General features: G+C 42.9%; 1 protein-coding gene across 1 annotated transcript in view; it reads left to right on the top strand.

The window, feature by feature from the left end:
• The window catches only part of actn3b (actinin alpha 3b), a 37,014-nt gene that overhangs the window by 17,015 nt on the left and 3,218 nt on the right, over nucleotides 1-16,781 (top strand). Inside the window, exons 2-19 of the mRNA XM_005751971.2 lie at nucleotides 3,897-4,011; nucleotides 5,225-5,344; nucleotides 5,443-5,529; nucleotides 7,447-7,534; nucleotides 7,747-7,825; nucleotides 8,255-8,336; nucleotides 9,276-9,361; nucleotides 9,582-9,674; nucleotides 10,122-10,352; nucleotides 11,072-11,219; nucleotides 12,054-12,204; nucleotides 13,300-13,408; nucleotides 14,434-14,574; nucleotides 14,896-15,078; nucleotides 15,657-15,791; nucleotides 15,960-16,139; nucleotides 16,252-16,398; nucleotides 16,617-16,682. Of these exons, the coding sequence (XP_005752028.1) occupies nucleotides 3,897-4,011; nucleotides 5,225-5,344; nucleotides 5,443-5,529; nucleotides 7,447-7,534; nucleotides 7,747-7,825; nucleotides 8,255-8,336; nucleotides 9,276-9,361; nucleotides 9,582-9,674; nucleotides 10,122-10,352; nucleotides 11,072-11,219; nucleotides 12,054-12,204; nucleotides 13,300-13,408; nucleotides 14,434-14,574; nucleotides 14,896-15,078; nucleotides 15,657-15,791; nucleotides 15,960-16,139; nucleotides 16,252-16,398; nucleotides 16,617-16,682 (2,241 nt within the window). The remainder of the gene's footprint in view (nucleotides 1-3,896; nucleotides 4,012-5,224; nucleotides 5,345-5,442; nucleotides 5,530-7,446; nucleotides 7,535-7,746; nucleotides 7,826-8,254; nucleotides 8,337-9,275; nucleotides 9,362-9,581; nucleotides 9,675-10,121; nucleotides 10,353-11,071; nucleotides 11,220-12,053; nucleotides 12,205-13,299; nucleotides 13,409-14,433; nucleotides 14,575-14,895; nucleotides 15,079-15,656; nucleotides 15,792-15,959; nucleotides 16,140-16,251; nucleotides 16,399-16,616; nucleotides 16,683-16,781) is intronic.

Below are 16,781 nucleotides of genomic sequence, written 5' to 3'. Positions count from 1 at the left end.
CAACGACGTAATGGGAAACTCACAGAGAAACTCGCGGATTCTTCCACTGACCGCGGCACACCTGCACCAGGGTAAACCTCCGCCTACCCTGCTCCTGCTTTACAGGTGAAAATAGAGCAACAGGACCGCTGAGTCTTTGACTTAATTTATGTTCTGCTGTGTTTTACTTGCATCTATTTGAAAGAGTGAGTGTAAACACAAAAAAATATTTTATTTTATGTGCTGGAATGTGCAGAAAATAGGTTTAAATGTTAAACTAATTTATTCAAGTCAGAGAATGTTGCATATAATTTAATTTTTACTTGATGCATAAAGTTAAAAGATTAAAACTGATAAAACAAGTTTTAAAAAGAGACTTTTTCATTTGATTATATTTTGTATGATGAATTATGTAGAAAAAGTAGAATTGGGCTGAAAGATCTATCGCTTTATCACAGCTTCAGGTTGTAAATCGTGTTTTTAAAAAGTAACTAAGTAATTAATTACTTTTGAAAATAAGTAATCAGTAAAGTAACGGGATTACTTTTGGGGGGAAGTAATCAGTAATTAGTTACTGATTACTTTTTTCAAGTAACTTGACCAACACTGCTGATGACCGTTGATCCTAAGATCACATCAAAAGTTATTTTTCTTAGTCTTCAAAAAAGTTTTTTTTAAGTCAAAAACATGCATTCGAACTCATAATGTTTAGTTAATCATTTTTGGCCTTTTTTTAATGTATACATGTCCCATGAATCGCCTGAGCCTAAAAAAGGCTTCTAGTGGTGATCAAGTGTTGTGAATACACATAACAGACAACTTGGCAAAGAACCGATTTTAATTTGTATCTTTAGGAAATTTGTTATTAGCAGCTTCTCGTAAAAACACACAACTTGTTCCCATTTATTTAGCTGAATTTAAGCAAAATACCAAAGATTCCCAAAGGGCTGTAAGCAGAAACCTTGGCATGATGTGCAGTCTCTCCTTTAAAAAAAAATAGGAAACTGGACTAGTGGAGGACATAAGAAGGCCTCTCAGGCCTAAGATGCTCTCTGCAGCAGATGGACAGTATTTGAAAGTCATATTCTTAAGAAATAGGGGGAAAAAACCTAGCAAAGATCTGATACAGGACCTGCATTCGGCTCTTCAGGTACTCCATTTAGTGTCTCAGTGGAAGGGTGGCTGTGAAGAAGCCATTCTTAAGAAACATGATGATTGAGGCATCCCAAATTGCACAAGAACTGGACTGAAAATCGATAGCAACAGGTGTGATGAAGTCACGAATCCAGATTTTACATCATCGGTATGTGCACAGGTCAGGAGAGAGGTACAACTGTGAGTCTGCAGTCCCCCGTAAAACGCAGTGGAGCCTCTGTCATGGTTTGGGCTGTATTGCAGCCAGTGGTGTTGGAGATTTTGCCAAAATTGAAGAATTATGAGCACAGAAAGTACCACCAGATTTTGAGCACCATGTAATATCATCTGGAAACGGCTTCTTTTTTCAGCAAACAGACTGCCATTGCAATAAAAGCCATTGTGGATTGGCCTCCTTAGAGCCCTGACTTCAACACTGTAGCAGTGTGGGATCATTTCGACAGAGAACAGAACAAAAGGCAGAAACATCCAAGGAAGAGCTTTGAATGTCCTTCAAGAAGCCTGGAGAACTATTCCTGCTTAAAGAAATGGAAAGACTGACTAAGAGAGTTCAGACTGTGTTGAAGAATAAAGGTGGTCAAACTGAATATTGGCTTCTAAGCAACTCTGTATAAAGTATATTATAAATCATCACATGCTTACATTGCATCCGTTTAATTATAAGAAACTTTCAGCCCATCACCAGTCTCCTCCAGGAAGGAGAGAAAATCAGTGTGAGTGAAGCAGAGCCAGCCCTGAAAACTCTTTATGTAACGGTTTATCTATAAAATGTCAAAAAATGATGAATATGTTCAGTTTGCATTTACATAACAGGGGGCAGAAAATCATTAGAGCTGTGAAACAGGAACAAGGAAATTTGAAGCATGTTTGCTTGAAAAATTGCTTCAATTAGTCATCAGGTTAATTCATTTTTCACTTCATCAACTAATTAGATAATAATTTCAGCTCTAGAGCACATGCAGAGATAAGCAGTGTCTACTCTCCCCCACATGCTGTACTTTCCCTTCACTCTAATTTGCGACTTTTTCTCCTCTTCCACTCAGACATCTCTGTCTTATCTGTGTCTCTGGTACTTTGCGTCTTTGCTTTTCTGTCCGCGCAGGCAGATGCAGACGCGAGGCCCGGAAGCTCATATAGGCATAAACACACACCCACTTACTTTAAAGGGCACATGCATTTTGATTCCTGGGCTATTTAATGTGCTTTGCTGTGTTGGGAAATTTGTTTTTACCTACTGAGCACAAACCCTGTTTCATTGCTAATTTATACATCCCTCTCTCTCTGCGTCTCTCCTCACTCCACCCACACAATCATCTGTAGTTAGTTATTCAGCTCATGTACTTATTCTGCTTCGACACCCCCGCATCCTCCAAACCCTGGCAAAGTTTTGGCTCTACAGCAGAAGCCCTAACGCACACTCACACCCCTGAGTTTGAACACAAGCGCACACACACGTTTGTTTTTTTTTTTTCAGATTAAAGCTAAACAGCATGGAAAGCCTCTCAGAAATACCTTTCAGCGGCTGATTGATTGATTGAATGGCGCACTGAATTGTCCCCTGCACGTACGCCTGACGCCATTAGGCAGTTTTCCAGACAGACCGAAGGCAAGCACTCAACGCTTAAGAGCCATTTCTGTCTATTACACACGCCACCATCACTCAGTGAGCAGCTTGGTTTCCAAAACGGGTGATTTGTAGCTACTGAAAGACGTAGCGCCCGAGTAAAATGTGTGATTTTTTTTTTTTTTTTTTAATTTTTTAATAACGGGTACCTTCCTGAACACTTGCAGACTTCACTTTACTGCACTTGAATGTCCAGCTGTTTAAGAAATGGATGGTGCTGATGCTGAGGAGTCTTTGCATGTGTAACAAATGACCATTGAGCAGCACAAGTTTGTTTTATTTATTTATCGAGGCTTCAGTTCACCAGCGTAACGTGGCAGCCTCTACCAGCAGCAAATGTATACCTTCTAACTGCCAACTGGCAGCCCACTGGCAACCCCAGCAACTCCCCCCACCCTTTCCACCTTGGTCTCTCCCAGAATCTTTAAATAGTCTTTAGACCCCCTGGGACACATGCTAATCAGCAGAATTGGTGGCTAGTATTATCTCTTTATCCTACATCATGTGTCTGGAGAATAGAATCATTAAAATGTTCAATAAATAATCATTAAATATTTAAGAGTTCTCATGTGAAAGTATGTTTCTTGGTGTGCACATGTTTTCCTAAAGTGCAGAGTCCTAATTAAAATGCAAAAGTGTCCAGATATGCATCCATTATTAGTTAAACCAAGCATACAAATGACTCAAACACCTCTTGGTAATTATCACATGTTAGTTCTCCAGATTGCACCTGTTTATTACAGTGAGCGTCATTCATCCTCTTATGAATTCATCTGGGAAGTTCCACAGCCTCAAAAAGCACACGTCAGAATGATCTGAGCCCAAAGTCAGATTGAACTAAGATCAAGCGGCCGTCAAACTGACACAAGTGTCAGAGTGTGACTGCGCCCGCTCTCCGTCAGCAGCCGCAGTCGCAGCAAGGTCACAGATTAAAGAGGACAGCTCGGGCCTCGCGAAGCATTTTGTGACCCCGGTTTCAAAGAGGAAGCATCAAATTGTGTGTGTGAGTTCGTAAAACCGTGTGTTTCTGGCTCTTTGTGTGATGTATGTGGTGTGCACGGCAGGTCAAGTCTGTGAATGCAAATGCGTAATATGTGGTACATGTGACCTGTGAGCCTCCGTCTCTTCTCTCCTTTAGACCTTCACAGCTTGGTGTAACTCCCACTTGAGGAAGGCCGGGACACAGATTGAGAACATTGAAGAGGATTTCAGAAATGGCCTCAAACTCATGCTGCTGCTGGAGGTCATATCAGGTGGATGTCATTGAGAGCACACACCCATGCATGTATACACATTTAAAAACTGAATGATACCGGATCACATACTTGGATTTGGCACATCCTTGTGGTAAAAAAAGAGCAGATCTTTTGCTATTTTGGTGACACTTCTTTTTCTTTCTTTTTTTTGTCATTTTCTTTGTAGAATGAGACTGATGTTGATTGCTCACACGCCTAAACATTGTTGTGTTTCACTCCCACACTCTACCTTCTTCCATCCATAAAATCCAGCAGTCATCATCACTTTATATATAATAGCAAAAAAAAATCTGTTTTAAAACAGTTAGTTGAAAATAAGAAGAGACTGTATCTCAAAGATGGAGACGTTTAAAAAACAAATAAAGTACTTGCATTCTTTCTTGTGGCCACCAGGGGGAGACTGAACAAAGTCTGACTGTAAAGAAATCTAAGAGGAACATTAAACTATTGCTCACGTGATTTTTATGACATCAATGAAAACTTTCAGTGTTAGTTTCTATTTCAAGTTTTAAGTCATATTTTTTTCATTTCTGACTGTTGTATCAGAAAGAATCATCTGAGTTCAAAAGGCTTTATTTGTAAAAGTAACGAACATAGAAACTTGTGGTAAATTTTAAAATGTATGGCTGAATACTTCCGTCGCTACCTGCCAGCAACCACGTGAAACTCATGAATCTGCGCTTTCTAACAGTACGTGTGTCAAATGTTACCAGTGAACACTGCAGGATTACAGCGTTTTGGAGTCGGATCATTCTTTTTAAACTCTGTATAGGATAAAGTAGGCGGTTCTACCTTGTGATTGACTGGTTCGCAGCATTTCCCTGGCAGGTCTACTTGTCTTTTGTGATGTCTGGTTTAAAAACGAGCAAACCAAAAAAACTGAGATGGTGATGATCAAAATCCTGAGCTAGAATATTGAAAACTAGCTCAGTTTTCAATATTCTGTTACATAGTAACAGAATATTGAAAACTGTAGACTACATAGTAACAGGTGGTGTCACATTGGCTACATCTCTGCAGGTTTCATGAATGGAATTACTCTTATAATTCATAACTGTGTTCTTTGGTAAATAAACTAACACAAACAAGTAAAATTGAGATCACATGTTCTTGGAGATGGTGTATTTTTCCTTGACACTTAGCTTAAAAAAAAAAAACTACTGATCAGCTTGATGGACGAGCTAATAAATCTGTTCCTCGTCTTTCTCAGGTGAGAGGCTGCCCAAACCCGACAAAGGCAAGATGCGTTTCCACAAGATCGCCAACGTTAACAAAGCTTTGGACTTCATCTGCAGCAAGGGGGTCAAGCTGGTGTCTATTGGTGCTGAGGGTGAGACAAGACCTTTAAAATGAGTCTGAGTTTTATCTGATTAATTCATCAGGATCTGCTAAGACGAGTAACACGCGTCCGTGTGTTTGGTTTTGTAGAAATCGTCGACGGTAACGTGAAGATGACTCTTGGTATGATCTGGACCATCATCCTGCGTTTTGCCATCCAGGACATCTCTGTGGAAGGTGTGTTTCCATAAAGCAACACTGAATTTTTTAAGCTTAAATTAACTTTTTTAGTGGTTGTCACTTAAATAGTGAGATAATGTACGAGTTATGAGTTTGCAATTAGTCTTTGTAAGAGTTTGGCCAAACTGCTGGAGCAGTCACCATGCCTGAGCACAACAGACAGAGACAGTTGTCTGTGTCTCAAACACAGTCACGTGAACGCAAAGTTAAACACATCTTGCTAGAATACACAAAATCTCTGTGTGTTTATTTGTTTCTTTGGCTGCCAACTCCTCCCACACAATCAGGAGCTGAACAACCAAACTTGGCACACAGGTGCATCTCAGGCCCCTGAAGCACCGTTTTCAGCTTTACAACACTTTATAAAAGCACCATATCATTTTTATTTCACAATAATAACATTTAGCTTATATCCGCAACTCTTAATTTGTGCATAATGTTTTATGATGCCAAAATGTTGCCTGGCAACCACCTAGCAATGAGCTAAAATGACCTGTGTTTTTGCCTTTATGCACTTTATGAAAGCAAACCAACAGCACGAGCACTGCAGCTTGGATATGTCTAGTCAGTCAAATCTGTGAAGGGCATTCTGAGTCATCTTCTTAGGAAATGAGATAAACAACACACACACACACACACACACACACACACACACACACACACACGTGTATATATACTGTTAAAACTGTAGATGCTCATATTCAACATCTCCTTGAGACTTCTCAGCACTCAGTTTCAGACCATTCTACTCTCAGCTCTGTATGACGTCACTAAGAGCAGATGTCCTAATATGGTCATCTTCTGTTTGCAAAGGAAAGCCAATCAAAGAGGAAGAGGAAATAAAATGTCTAGTTTCTGACAGAGAATGAACCAAGGCCCAGTTTTAGCTATATAGAGCTTATTTCAAACTGTATGGTCATGCAAAGCTATCTTAAGTAATGTAATAATATCTTAAATTGCGTGCACACTGGAAATGATTTGCAGCACCATAGCAACCAATGACCACAGAAAGTGAATGACATGCAGCAGAGCTACAGGTACCACTGTGGACAGGAAGTGGGCACGATCAGAAGTAAACTTTAGCCAAGCAACTGAAACAACTACCCATGAAAGTTAAGAACGCCGATGATTGGCACATGACCTGGTAGTAAATATATTAGAGGGTCACCTAGGCAACGACAGCCTGGAATATCCTAAGCAACCAGCCGCGGGCTTCAAAGCGATGCACAGAGAGTGAAGCGCTTCCAGTGTGGATGCAGTTGTAGAATAAAACGATGAAGCTGGAAATGAGTGTAGTAGATTTAATGCCTTTAACTCTGTGCGTGCGTGTGTGTGCGTGCGTGTGTGTGGGTGTGGGGTGATTTGTTGCTTCCTTGTTTGGTAATCCCACCCCTGGGCTGCATTTGCACCTCATGCCATTTTATTTTAACCTTAATGCTGTCAGCAGGTCAACCCACAATAAATTCTTGTTTACAAAGACTCCGACCTTGTTCACTCTGTCCTTCCACACTCCGCCCCCACACCCCCACGCCCCCACTTACCTTCAAGTCATCTCCTTTAGCTTAGCTTTTATTGCTTCCGCTCTTCAATCTTCTTCTGCTGTCATACAGCTTGACTTTCTTCGCCATCGACCTCGCTCTAACCTCTCATAACTCCTCTTCCCTCCACTAGTGCAGGAAATTATCTTTAAGCCACCCGTCAGACGAGCTTGAGAAATATATTGACTGCTGCTAACATCATACAGCTTTTTTTAATGCCAGATCTTGATCCTAAACATCTTTGTGCAGTATTTAAACTTTTGACAGCCCCAATCACTCTCTGTCATCCTCTTCCTGACTGTTATTCTTCTTCTCTTAATGTTCAAAATAACACAAACCCTCATCTAAAATCATCTCCTCTTCTCAACTTTTTCAGAGACCTCTGCTAAGGAGGGTCTGCTGCTGTGGTGCCAGAGGAAGACTGCCCCCTACAGGAACGTCAATGTACAGAACTTCCACATTAGGTGGGTGAGCGATGCCGACCTGTGGCATCAGCAGGGAACTGCAATCATTCAGCTTATACTTCTGTCTGATGCTGATTTCTTTTCCTCTTTATGTTTTCCTCCTTCCATGTCACCCACTGATCATCTACTCTCCTTCTTTTCTCCTCACGCCTCTTTGCCTGCCGCTGTTTCCTCACTCATGCCTCCCTCCTTCCTCTTCTTCTTCTTCTCAGTTGGAAGGATGGCCTGGCCCTGTGTGCCCTCATCCACAGACACAGACCCGACCTCATTGACTACTCCAAACTGAGAAAGGTGGCCCATCCTTCTCTACTTTCCCCTCTATTTTCAACCTTTATACTGAACCTTGATTAATGCAGTCTTTTTATGTCTTTTCACTTTCATCATTGAAGCTCTGTTAGAAATATTTTTTCCTGTGAACTGATTATTAAAAAGAACCCAAAAAGACAACCCATCACAATACTGCACTTGTAGATCACAAGCTTGATTAAGAGTGTTAATAAGAATATTTGCCAAAATTGCATCCCTTAAAGTTGGATGTGATACGACAGAATTGGAAACTGCGCTGCTGTTTGCTCGCCAAAATCCTGCCAAAACTCTGAAACTGAAACATTTCTTAATGAGGTTTATTTCTCGCCTTCAAAACACTCATCAGAACTGTCGTGGCTGGCGTGCTTCCCCGTGTAGTCTTTTGTGTGTGACACTGATTGTGTGTTTCTTCAGGACGACCCCATCGGTAACCTGAACACCGCCTTCGAGGTGGCTGAGAAGTACCTGGACATCCCGAAGATGCTCGACGCTGAAGGTGAGGCCACGAGACGTCAACGTGACGGAGCAGTGCAGGAAGCGGGTTCTGTCTTGTTATGCTGACGCACACGGTGATGAGCTCAGCTGCAGCGAGATGCATGATGGCAGACATGGTGGCTCCGGCTTGCTCGGAAAATTCAATCATCTTCATTGAAAAAACGAATGCATTTTAAATCACTTTAAATGCATCTACTCAGGAACCAGCGGCTCTGACCTTGGAAATATGACTGCTTTGTAGGCAGATGTCCTAAAACGAGTGATTAATGCAAGAATAAATCATAATGCTCTTTACGCTTCACGGTCACATTTTAATTCAGCATATTTAACTGAGGTGGGAGTCACCAGTCACCAAGTTTGCAGTTACACACACTCTGTTTCTGACAATTAACTGCAATAAAAACTCAAAACTCACGTCTGTTGCTGTTTACGTCAGTAATTCACATTTAACTGTGACAGTTGCACTCAGTAAACCTCCTGGTCTACAGAAATATAACGAGGACACAAACAGCTGGCAGCCAGTTAGGATCAAAGATCCGTTCAGACTGATGGCAGCATGTTGGTAATCTGTCTGCATTTCTAAGTTATTTGCAAACCTTGATCAGTCTCTCTGAGAGTGACTGCAGTCAGTCCAGGTCAGACTGTGGCTGCTTCCTACCAGGTGAGATGAGTTCTGGTTCTTTAGTGAAATATTTAGTGTCCCTGCATCGATACAATATTGCCACACTAAGCTGTATCAGATTTTTAAATATTTAATAAAAATGTTATTTAAAAAACGCTTTTTAAACCTGACAAAGTGGCTTTTCAGAATAAAATGCAGTAAAAACGAATCAAACGTCTGCTCTGCTTTCCTGCCCTGCGGATCATTCTTTCAAACCTTTGCCAAGACTATTTTAAAATAATATAATAATAAAGCTCAACATTGTTTTTGCACCTTCAGATATCGTGAACACACCCAAACCTGACGAGAAGGCCATCATGACCTACGTGTCCTGCTTCTACCACGCCTTCGCCGGCGCAGAACAGGTGAGCCGGTGTCGCCTCACTTCTCCACGTTTCATGTTGTTATTTTTCTGTGGATCGACGAGCTCGGCGCACAAACCGAATGAGCAAGTGTTCCCTTTGTAATTGAATAAATCAGATGACACACGTGAAACGCGGTCATCGTGACGTAACGTCAGCGCTGAGTAAACGTGCGAGCTGCGTGAATCTGGGGTAAATCAGCTGTTGCTACTCTCCCTCTCAGGCCGAGACAGCTGCCAACCGTATCTGCAAGGTGCTGGCCGTCAACCAGGAGAACGAGAAACTGATGGAGGAGTACGAGAAGCTGGCCAGCGAGGTGAGAAACCGCTGCGACCGCACAACTCCCACTCTCAGTCTGTCCCACACTTCTCCTCACTCTTTCTGCTCCTTCACTGAAGTCGTTTTATGAAAATCAATTTTTTTTCTCAGTTATAGAAGCATAAAAGGGAAAGTTGACAACTAAGCGCATTTATGCAGAAAGTGCGGTGGAATATGAGCAACTTTTTCCTATGTACGGAAATGAAGGGTGGCTCAAGACTTTTGCACAGCATTATATCTTTAAATAATCAGAAACATGCGAGTGTCTGTCATATATAGCAGCTTGATCTGTCGCATAAACATGACCCTAAATAAAGACTTTCTTTCACTAAAGACATACAGAATGTAGGTCATACAGGTCATATGATGTGTGTGGGTGTGCATGTAAACTGCAGACTGAAGTAATCAGAGTACTCTGAGTAACCTTTGCGTGTCTGTTCTGCAGCTTCTCGAGTGGATCCGTCGCACCATCCCCTGGCTGGAGAACCGTGTGGCGGAGCAGACCATGCGCGCCATGCAGCAGAAGCTGGAGGATTTCCGTGACTACCGTCGCGTCCACAAGCCGCCCCGCGTGCAGGAGAAATGCCAGCTGGAGATCAACTTCAACACCCTGCAGACCAAGCTGAGGCTCAGCAACAGGCCCGCCTTCATGCCCTCTGAGGGCAAGATGGTGTCGGTGAGCAAGGAGGACGACTTAATGCATCACTCTGGATTTTCAAGCTCACACATCAGTTGAAAGATTAAATTCTTTGTGTGTTACTTTGGAAAGGATTTTATGAGACGTAGAGTTTGAAAAAAGAGACCAAAACAACAAAGTCACACTTCAGTTGGTGGTTAGACACGGGTACTTCTGTTCCTGGTGCTCTTTGACAACACCAAAGCACTCCCCTTTCAAAATAAAATCAAAATTCCTTTATTTTCATGGCAAGGTTATGTAATGACTCCAACACATCATCGGGGAATAAAACAGAGATAATGAGCACACTGAATCTTTTCTAGTAGTTTGTCACCAACAGGGACTTCCACATATAGTGTCCCACCAGCAGGCAAGCTTCCACCTAAGGGTGAGTGGAGTACGATCCAGCCCAAACATTCACCCAGATTCAGCTCAAATTAGTCAAGAAGAAGGATAAAAGGATAAAAAGAAAAAAATAGTTTCTTCATCATCTTCTTTGTATAAAGCAAAACTTCAAAGAGACTCTCTTTTCAGCTGCTGCTTTCTGAGAAATTTACAGCTATTAAAAACCTCTCAAGGTCTACAATCTCAAATCAATTCAGAGTCAGAGTACGGCGGGCCGCCGCGAGCTCTTAATTCCCCTCGAACGTGTCGATAATACGCCTAACACTCCTCCTCCTCAGCACAGGGTAATAATGAAAGCGCTCCCTCTCCTTCAGGACATCGCAAATGCCTGGAAAGGTCTGGAGCAGGTGGAGAAGGGTTACGAGGAGTGGCTGCTGACAGAGATCCGTCGCCTGGAGAGACTCGACCACCTGGCCGAGAAGTTCAAGCAGAAGTGCGCCATGCACGAGGCCTGGACTACAGGTAGGTGGTGGATAGATTTTGTATTTTATTTGTATTTATATAGTGCTGCCACTATATAAATAAACTGAATTAAAGAGAGATCTTCGCACCAAGCAAAGATCTCATATCACTCCAGTTTTTGGTGATCGGGCCTTTCGGGCAGCGGCACCGAGGTTGTGAAATTCTCTCCCGCTGGTTTTACGCTGTGCAGACGCCATTGATTCGTTTAAAAAGCAGCTGAAGACATTTTTATATAGGCAAGCTTTTAATTAATTTGTTGTATTTTACTGTTTTACATTGTTATTTGTTGCATTTCCATTCTTTTCATTTTCTTTGTTGTAAAGCACTTTGTGATTTATCGGCGAAAAGCTCTTTATATAAAATGTTACTTACTGTTTGCTTCCTTAAAGAGTGACAAATGCGGATCCTTCTTAGCGTAGTCATTTACACAGTGACTCGACGATTGAAAGGTCGCCTTTTTGTGTAAAGAAACATTTATCGAATATTAAACATGCTCTTGTCCTCTCCTCGTTGTTTTTATATTTGACGTATCAAACTATTCTTGTTTTGTAGCTTTTTTTTACCTCCGTTAATCGCGAGTCTTCACACTTTACTGTGTAATAAGGCAAAGCAGCAAAAGATAACCCTCAAAACCACATCAAAGCACCATAAATGGCCCAGTAAGATTATACAGAGCAATTAAAAAGGATCTAATGATTCATGGGGACACTGAAACGATACAGCGAGTGGGAGATATAAAAATCTGAGCGAGAGCTGTAAAACTTTAAAAGCTTGTGGGCCCGACTTTTACTTGTTACCGTCTTTAAAGTAACTGTGTGTGTGTGTGTGTTTCAGGTAAGGAGGATCTTCTGTCCCAGAAGGACTACGAGTCGGCCTCTCTGATGGAGATCAGAGCCCTGATGAGGAAGCACGAGGCCTTCGAGAGCGACCTCGCCGCTCACCAGGACAGGGTGGAGCAGATCGCCGCCATCGCCCAGGAGCTGAAGTGAGAGCGTGTGACGAGATGTGTCCTAATGCCGGACGTTAAGGTCACGGGGAGGAAGAGAGATGTTGAAAATCATGATGGGTGGGGGCGGGGGTGGAGAAAGCATTATCCCAATTATTCAGCATAATGGGAAGAAGAGCAGGGGAAGAAAGCGAGTAGCTGAAGTGACGGCAGGGATGTCGAGAGCAGACGAGAACGCGAACGCAGCCAGGAACAAAAGATGCAACAGATGAGTGGAAAATATTAATGAGAGATAAGAAAGATGAAAGGGTGCTTCACGAGAGAGCGGAAACCTCTGATCTCGCCGTTTACTTATCCTCCGCAGCTCCTCGGGGCTTTTTTTTTCTCCGAGATAGCCTTGAGATGATTTCTTTGATGTTACAGTATATGAGCAGATCGGCACTGTAAAGCTGAAAAAATGTACAGTATAATTTATCAGCGAGGACTTCAAAAGCACAAATCATGACCTCGGTATCAAGAAAGAAAAGTTCTTAGATGCCCCTCAACTCAAAGGAGGGCGAAATATCAATGCATTTAATAAAAGGGCATCAAATATTCGGGTTATTTGGAGAAATGAGATCACTTCACAGAAGAGTTTCCTCAACTTTACCTTACTTTAGATCAGGGGTGTCAAACATAAGGCCCGGGGGGCCAGAATCGGCCCAGTGAAGACCCTGATCCGACCCACTGGACGGCTTTGGAAAATGTGAAAGAGGACAAACATTTTAGACTTTGAACTGTTGGCTATTCATACCACACCAAAGTAATTTAATTATAGATTTCTCTCATTTTTAACTTCATTTTTTAATATTTAACTCCAGAGAGCTTAAACTTTATCATGTAGAACAACTGAGACACACTGTTTATATTCAGCTTGTTTTTCTTATATTAAGAAATCTCATTGGTTAAACGTGCAGCTAAATTTCTTTACACTGACTGAAAGGAGAGTTTCACTCATCTGACAAACGTGATTATTCGTAATGATGATTTATTAGCGGGTTTAGCTGAGTTTCAGCTAATATTATTACCATTTTGTAAATATTTGTGTGATAACGGTCTATGTACTCGTCTGTTTTGTTGTTTGCCTCTCTCCAGTGAGCTGGACTACCACGATGCTGCTACAGTCAACACCCGCTGCCAGGGTATCTGTGACCAGTGGGACAATCTGGGCACTCTCACCCAGAAGAGGAGGGATTCACTGGAGGTAAAACTAAACAGCAATCAGCTGCTTATGTAAACAACTCACTGAACATGTTGCAGTTTTTTGTCTGGAAAGACAGCTGGGATCGTCTCCAGCCTTCCTGGGACTGAGCTGGATGAGTGGAAATTAGTGCATGAATGATGAGGGAGGCGATGGGGAGGATGCGGGATGCACAACAGGTGGTGCAAAACTGCTGATTGCAGTTATTGTACACAGCAGGGGCTAGCAGCTGATTGGCTGGGAGGGTGTGGTCAGGCTTAGACGATTGGATAATAAGAGTGACACTAAAAAAAATTACATAAATGATTTTGAGAGTGTGGGAAACTAAAAATAAAATAACATGTTTTACACAGAGATAAAATTTTGATTAGTGTAATATGAATCTGAGTTTTGGTGATTAGAGGCCAACACTCGGAGCAGGCGGCAGTGGAGGAAAGTCATTTCAGCTTCAGTTGTAGTGCACAGGTCCAGAGATCTGAGTACACTTTTATATGGTTCGAATATTATAAATAGAAACTCAACAATACGCTGCGAGCAAGCAAGAAAACACCTCCAGCTGAACGAGTTTCTGGGGTGGCCGTCTGCCTCAGAGAGAGCAGGGGGTCAGGAGGAGAGTGTAGGGACAAAAAGGAGAGAGTTGAGAAGCAGCAGGTAAAGCGTGGGCAGCTCTCTGAGATCAGAAAGCAGCGGAAACATGGTGGGAAAGAGGACAAAGGAGCGTTTCCATGTGAACAGACTGAAAAGCAGAATACCAGTGATTACAGGAAGTGACAGAGTTACAGGAAGTAGGCAGAAAGATCTGGAAATTGTGAAGTTGTGAGGTTTTATAAGCACAGGACACCAGACAAATACAGCTAATGTGATTCAAGACGTCTTGATTTTTATCGGCAAATTCGGCTTAATGTTTTCACGATGCTCAGCGAGGAGTGACAAAAACAACACGGAGAGTGCAAATGGCAGATTCCCTCCGTGTTTGTATGCACACGTCTGCTTCAGCATCACGAGTGTGTTTCTGTGTGTGACGGCAGCGTGTGGAGAAGCTGTGGGAGACCATTGACCAGCTGTACCTGGAGTTCGCCAAGCGTGCGGCACCCTTCAACAATTGGATGGACGGAGCCATGGAGGACCTGCAGGACATGTTCATTGTCCACAGCATTGAAGAGATCCAGGTAACCATCTGATTCAGTTTTATTTATATAGCACCAAATCACAACAACAGTCCCCTCACACTGTTTTATATTGTAAGATAGAAACCCTAGAATAATACAGAGAAAGCCCAACAATTAGACGACTCCCTGTGAGCAAGCACTTGGCAACAGTGGGAATGAAAAACTCCCTTTTAGCAGGAAGAAACCTCCAGCAGAACCAGGCTCTTTTCTTTTTCTCAGACATTTAAATCTGTACCAAAGGAAGAAGTTGTACAAAAATACATACACTCTGTCTTTCTTTTTTCTAATACACCATCTTATATTTGTTTTCCTCGCACACAGAGTCTGATCACAGCTCACGACCAGTTCAAGGCTACTCTGCCCGAGGCCGACAAGGAGCGCATGGCCACTCTGGGCATCCACAACGAGATCCTGAAGATCGCCCAGACCTACGGCATCAAGCTGTCCGGGATCAACCCGTACACCAACCTCTCCTCCCAGGACATCAGCACTAAGTGGGACACTGTGAGTCAAGTCAAACGGACCCCACGAACACAGCGTTTGTAGAAGGAGCAAATTAATTATTATATCGCAGACACAATGAGGAGCGTGGCTGCTCTTTAATCTGCTTTCAGCAAGTTAGCATTATGTAGCAGCAAATGTCAACCTGGCTCTCTCTCTCTCTCTCTGTGTACACTCCATTTGGTCATCCAGCTAATATTAGCACAGTGCAAAGATAGCGACAGGTCAGGAATAGTACAGTACATGTGGGTTAGAGTGACACTCAGCACTGCTGGCTGTGAGGCTCTCAGGGGAAATCAAAATAACTCCACAGGACAGCCTGTCGGTGCAGCCGTAGTGCGACACACATCAGACCATCTGTGCTCAAGAGACAAATTTTTTTTCTTTCTATCTGGGCAATCATGAAGTTACAATCTGGAGTGAAAAACTATGTATACAGACTTGGAAAAAGTGACAGCAACATTCGGTTAATTTAAAGATGCAGTGATGCAAGCGTAGAAATGGAAGAGGTGACAACATGTTTAAGTAAACTGTAATAATGTAAGTTACACACAGTCACCAGATATAAACTGTGTGTGCAGGTGAAGCACCTCGTGCCCCTCAGAGACCAAATGCTCCAGGAGGAGGTGGCCAGGCAGCAGGCCAATGAGAGACTGAGGCGCCAGTTCGCCGCTCAGGCCAACATCATCGGACCCTGGATTCAAACCAAGATGGAGGTACGAGATGGGGGTGCTTGGGTAACCAGTGCTGTGTGTAAATCTGCACGGTCGGATCAACGTGATCTGTGGGAACAGTAACGCTCAGCTGTTGCTACAAAATAATGCAGTAAAATATGTGAAAGTATGGTGAGTGCCGCATTTCCTCATTGATTCCTGTCTCTGCAGGAGATCAGCCACGTGTCTGTGGACATCGCCGGCTCCCTGGAGGAACAGATGAACAGCCTGAAGCAGTACGAGCAGAACATCATCAACTACAAATCCAACATCGACAAACTGGAGGGAGACCACCAGCTCATCCAGGAGTCCCTCATCTTCGACAACAAGCACACCAACTACACCATGGAGGTGTGCATGCAGACCGCAGCGCGATCTGCAGATGGGCTTAGCTCTCACTCCTCTCTACTCAAAGCGTACGCTACCTCCGTTTTAATTTCCTCCCATTCCCTCTCCACTGCAGCACATCCGTGTGGGCTGGGAGCAGCTGCTCACCACTATCGCCAGAACCATCAACGAGGTGGAGAACCAGATCCTGACCCGCGACGCCAAGGGCATCAGCCAGGAGCAGCTCAACGAGTTCAGGGCCTCCTTCAACCACTTCGACAGGGTGAGGCGACACCGTAGGTCGAGGAGAAGAGAGCGGTGCTTCGTATAGTTTTCAAACTTTTCCTTTGGCATTTCCTATTTAAGAGGCTGAAAAAGTTTAGATATGTCACTTAAGTTCATGCTCATTGATGTTTTAGCATCACTAATGAGTGAATTCATTAATTACTACGACTCTTTGGCACAGTAATGAAAGCGATACTTTGTGCTGTTCCTTTGCAGAAGAGAAACGGCATGATGGACCCAGACGACTTCCGTGCCTGTCTCATCTCCATGGGTTACGATCTGGTCAGTGGTCAGGCGCTCATAGGCTTGACTTGTACAACAACTTGAGTGTAGTTAAAATGTAAACTATAAGGATTTGCTGATTGGTTTGTGCAGTAACGA

Source organism: Pundamilia nyererei, unplaced genomic scaffold (genome assembly GCF_000239375.1).
Source record: "Pundamilia nyererei isolate P.nyererei 1_Seehausen unplaced genomic scaffold, PunNye1.0 scaffold00336, whole genome shotgun sequence".
Lineage (NCBI taxonomy): Eukaryota > Metazoa > Chordata > Actinopteri > Cichliformes > Cichlidae > Pundamilia > Pundamilia nyererei.
Note: the sequence above shows the minus strand (reverse complement) of the source record. Positions and strands in the feature narration are given on the sequence as shown.